Here is a 5,000-nt window from a genome sequence, read left to right on the forward strand (position 1 = left end):
GAGAGAGAGAGAGAGAGAGAGAGAGAGAGAGGGCATGAGGGGGAGAGAGAAAGAGAGAGAGAGAGAGAGAGAGAGAGAGAGAGAGAGAGAGAGAGAGGGAGAGAGAGAGAGAGAGAATATAGAAGAGTCAGAGAGGTCAGAGAGACAGCAGGAAGACAAAGACAGAGAGAAAACAGAGAGAGAGAGAGAGACAGAGATCATACAGAGAGAGAACAGGAGATCAATTCTGGAGGTCAAGTCCTTGTGTGATTTGATTTGTGAACGGGGGTGTACTGGTGAGTGGGGCTGTACTGGTGAGCGGGGCTGTACTGGTGTGTGTTTTTGTTGGGTTGTTGCAGCGCTGGAGATGAGCCATGAGATTATGAAGCAGTTTCCTCAGGATCCTTCCATTAGCACTGACCCTCTTTTCTCAGCTCACCGAACCAGTACAGCCCCGCCAACCTCCAGTATAGCCAGTACAGCCCCACCAACCTCCAGTACAACCAGTACAGGTGTTAGAGGTGGTGATAGAGGTGGTGTTAGGGGTGGTGACAGAGGTAGTGATAGAGGTAGTGATAGAGGTGGTGATAGAGGTGGTGTTAGAGGTGGTGTTAGAGGTGGTGTTAGGGGTGGTGATAGAGGTGGTGATAGAGGTGGTGTTAGGGGTGGTGATAGAGGTGGTGATAGAGGTGGTGTTAGAGGTGGTGATAGAGGTGGTGTTAGAGGTGGTGTTAGAGGTGGTGTTAGGGGTGGTGATAGAGGTGGTGATAGAGGTGGTGTTAGGGGTGGTGATAGAGGTGGTGATAGAGGTGGTGTTAGAGGTGGTGTTAGGGGTGGTGATAGAGGTGGTGATAGAGGTGGTGATAGAGGTGGTGTTAGGGGTGGTGACAGAGGTGGTCTTAGAGGTGGTGATAGAGGTGGTGATAGAGGTGGTGTTAGACGTGGTGATAGAGGTGGTGATAGAGGTGGTGTTAGACGTGGTGATAGAGGTGGTATTAGAGGTGGTGATAGAGGTGGTGTTAGGGGTGGTGACAGAGGTGGTGTTAGAGGTGGTGATAGAGGTGGTGATAGAGGTGGTGTTAGGGGTGGTGATAGAGGTGGTGATAGAGGTGGTGTTAGAGGTGGTGTTAGGCATGGTGATAGAGGTGGTGTTAGGGGTGGTGATAGAGGTGGTGATAGAGGTGGTGTTAGGGGTGGTGACAGAGGTGGTGTTAGGGGTGGTGACAGAGGTGGTGATAGAGGTAGTGATAGAGGTGGTGATAGAGGTGGTGTTAGAGGTGGTGTTAGAGGTGGTGCTAGGGGTGGTGATAGAGGTGGTGATAGAGGTGGTGTTAGAGGTGGTGATAGAGGTGGTGTTAGAGGTGGTGATAGAGGTGGTGAAAGAGGTGGTGTTAGACGTGGTGATAGAGGTGGTATTAGAGGTGGTGATAGAGGTGGTGATGGAGGTGGTATTAGAGGTGGTGATAGAGGTGGTGTTAGAGGTGGTGTTAGGGGTGGTGATAGAGGTGGTGATAGAGGTGGTGTTAGGGGTGGTGATAGAGGTGGTGATAGAGGTGGTGTTAGAGGTGGTGTTAGGGGTGGTGATAGAGGTGGTGATAGAGGTGGTGATAGAGGTGGTGTTAGGGGTGGTGACAGAGGTGGTGTTAGAGGTGGTGATAGAGGTGGTGATAGAGGTGGTGTTAGACGTGGTGATAGAGGTGGTGATAGAGGTGGTGTTAGACGTGGTGATAGAGGTGGTATTAGAGGTGGTGATAGGGGTGGTGACAGAGGTGGTGTTAGAGGTGGTGATAGAGGTGGTGATAGAGGTGGTGTTAGGGGTGGTGTTAGGGGTGGTGATAGAGGTGGTGTTAGGGGTGGTGACAGAGGTGGTGTTAGGGGTGGTGACAGAGGTGGTGATAGAGGTAGTGATAGAGGTGGTGATAGAGGTGGTGTTAGAGGTGGTGTTAGAGGTGGTGTTAGGGGTGGTGATAGAGGTGGTGATAGAGGTGGTGTTAGAGGTGGTGATAGAGGTGGTGTTAGAGGTGGTGATAGAGGTGGTGAAAGAGGTGGTGTTAGACGTGGTGATAGAGGTGGTATTAGAGGTGGTGATAGAGGTGGTGATGGAGGTGGTATTAGAGGTGGTGATAGAGGTGGTGTTAGAGGTGGTGATAGAGGTGGTGATAGAGGTGGTGATAGAGGTAGTGATGGAGGTGGTATTAGAGGTGGTGTTAGAGGTGGTGATAGAGGTGGTGTTAGAGGTGGTGATAGAGGTGGTGTTAGAGGTGGTGTTAGGGGTGGTGATAGAGGTGGTGATAGAGGTGGTGTTAGGGGGGGGTGATAGAGGTGGTGATAGAGGTGGTGTTAGAGGTGGTGATAGAGGTAGTGATGGAGGTGGTATTAGAGGTGGTGATAGAGGTGGTGTTAGAGGTGGTGTTAGAGGTGGTGATAGAGGTGGTGATAGAGGTGGGTGTCTGAATGTGCTGACAGACAGGTGAGGCAGCGGGTATCGGGGGGCTGACAGACAGGTGAGGCAGCGGGTATCGGGGGGCTGACAGACAGGACAGAAAAAAGAGGAGAGAGAATGATGGAGAAGGGATGGTTGCTGAAAAGATATATTTGTCATCTGAACTACACAAACAGTTTGTGTGTGTGTGTGTTTGTTTTTTTATGTAGTATGTGTGTATCTAGTGTGTGTTTATGTGTGTGTGTGTGTGGCCTTGTATGTGGTGTGTGTGTATCTCTCTGATGTTTTATAAAGATATGAGTCACTCCACTGCAACAGTTCTTCTCACAGACTCTTTCCTCTTCTTTTCTTTCTCCCTCTGTCTCTCCACCTCTGTTTTTCTCTCTCTCTTTCTCTCTGCGTAAGCAGGGGAGACAGCCGTGACAAAGGAGAATAACTGTCTGAATGCGGCCAAAGCCTGTAATTTGAACGACACCTGTAAGAAGTACCGCTCGGCCTACATCAACCCCTGCACCAGCCGCGTCTCCAACTCTGAGCTCTGTAACAAACGCAAGTGTCACAAGGCCCTGCGGCAGTTTTTCGACAAGGTTCCGCCCAAACACAGTTACAGCATGCTGTTCTGCCCCTGCCCAGCGGGAGACCACTCGGCCTGCTCCGAACGCCGACGCCAAACCATCGTCCCCGCCTGCTCCTACGAGGACCGGGACAAACCCAACTGCCTGGCCCTGCAGGCAACCTGCAAAACCAACTACATCTGCAGGTCCGGCCGGGCAGTTTACATGCGCGTGTGAGAGGGAGAGAGAGAGAGACAGAGAGAGATAGAGAGAGAGACAGAGAGAGAGAGAGACAGTTGGGGTGGGGGGTAGAGGGGGTGAGGATGGACTGAGATGAGAAAGGGGGGGTGGGGTGGTAACATCGTTCTAAAAGAAGGGCAGAGGTCTATAGAGTTTTTCTCTGTGGCTTATTGTCTATAGAGTTTTCTCTGTGGTTTATTGTCTATAGAGTTTTTCTCTATGGTTTATTGTCTATAGTTTTTCTCTGTGGTTTATTGTCTATAGAGTTTTCTCTGTGGTTTATTGTCTATAGAGTTTTCTCTGTGGCTTATTGTCTATAGAGTTTTTCTCTATGGTTTATTGTCTATAGAGTTTTTCTCTGTGGTTTATTGTTGGTTTGTTTCCAGGTCTCGACTTGCTGACTTCCTCACTAACTGCCAGCCAGAAGCTCGCTCTGTGTCAGGCTGTTCAAAGGAGAATTATGCTGACTGTCTCCTGGCTTATTCTGGTCTGATAGGTGAGATACACACACAAATGCTTTCAGTTTATTATTTCAGTTGGTTTCACAAAGAATTTTTTTGGATACACTGTCTGGTTTTATATGTGTGGATCAAAGAGGTTCAAGTACTTTTGCACAGTACCATGACCTCTGACCTCTGACCCCATTTCTGTGTGGCACAGGTACAGTGATGACCCCAAACTACCTGCGTTCTCCAGGTATCAGTGTGTCACCCTGGTGTGACTGCAGCAGCAGTGGTAACAGAAGAGCTGAGTGTGAAAAATTCTCAGAGTTCTTCACCAACAACCGCTGCCTTCGTGAGTACATCACCACTTCCTCTTCCTCATCACCACTTCCTCTTCCTCATCACCACTTCCTCTTTCTCACCAGCCTCAAAGCCACTTTGGACTTTAAGATAAGCCACATGACATCTCTCATTGGCTGTAGTTCACAGGCAGGGCTCTGTGATTGGCAGGTCACTCTAGTGGGTGAAACACAGCTGTTTGTGAAATGTGTCTGCTGTAGGTGCTGGTATATTCTCAGTCCTCATAATCCATAAATCTAATCTCAGTCCTCGTAATCCATAAATCTAATCTCAGTCCTCGTAATCCATAAATCTTATCTCCTGCCACAGCGAGAGCAGCCCACCCAAAAGGGTGCAGAAGACTGGCACTTCCGTGGAGGAGCTGAGGACAGATTTGACATAAAAAGACAATAAGACATTGCTCAGGTATCCCCAAACTATCCAGGTGAAGAAAATCAGGGAGCATTTTGTCAGCCAGTTATTCAAAAACATCCATTTGGACTGAGCTGTGGCAGGGAGACGGACGGGAAAAAGATGAGAAAGTGGATTTTTCTTCACGAGGTGACAGACGACAGACTCAGTCACAAGATAAAGACATAACAGAGCGTTACCCAAACAGATGACATCTTTATTAGACATGGATAGAGAGAGAGAGAGAGAGAGAGAGAGAGAGGGGGGGGGGGGGTGAGAGAGGGGGGGGAGGGGTGAGAGAGAGAGAGGGAGAGAGAGAGAGAGAGAGAGAGAGAATCAGAGGAGGTGAAGCAGAGAGAGAGAGAAGGAGCCAACGCCTGCTTTGACAACCAAACAAAAGTGTGGATGAGCTGGAATGGCATAGAGTGTGGTCCCGTCTCAGTGTCATTTTGAATGGATGAGAAACCAAGTGTGAGAATTCACCGCAGTACAATTCTGAACAAAACAATTCCGTTCATCTGTTGTTGAAAACTAGTTTTAATTGAACTGGAATGGAACAGAAGAAAAAGGCAAAAGAAGTCATGAGCATTA

General features: G+C 48.9%; 1 protein-coding gene across 1 annotated transcript in view; it reads left to right on the forward strand.

The window, feature by feature from the left end:
* gfra1b (gdnf family receptor alpha 1b) overlaps window positions 1-5,000 on the forward strand; it is a 30,960-nt gene that overhangs the window by 19,961 nt on the left and 5,999 nt on the right. The window contains exons 4-6 of the mRNA XM_030775271.1: window positions 2,831-3,182; window positions 3,603-3,712; window positions 3,877-4,011. Coding sequence (XP_030631131.1) covers window positions 2,831-3,182; window positions 3,603-3,712; window positions 3,877-4,011 — 597 coding nt within the window. The remainder of the gene's footprint in view (window positions 1-2,830; window positions 3,183-3,602; window positions 3,713-3,876; window positions 4,012-5,000) is intronic.

The sequence above is a fragment of the Chanos chanos genome, chromosome 5 (assembly GCF_902362185.1).
Source record: "Chanos chanos chromosome 5, fChaCha1.1, whole genome shotgun sequence".
NCBI classification, from domain to species: Eukaryota; Metazoa; Chordata; class Actinopteri; order Gonorynchiformes; family Chanidae; genus Chanos; species Chanos chanos.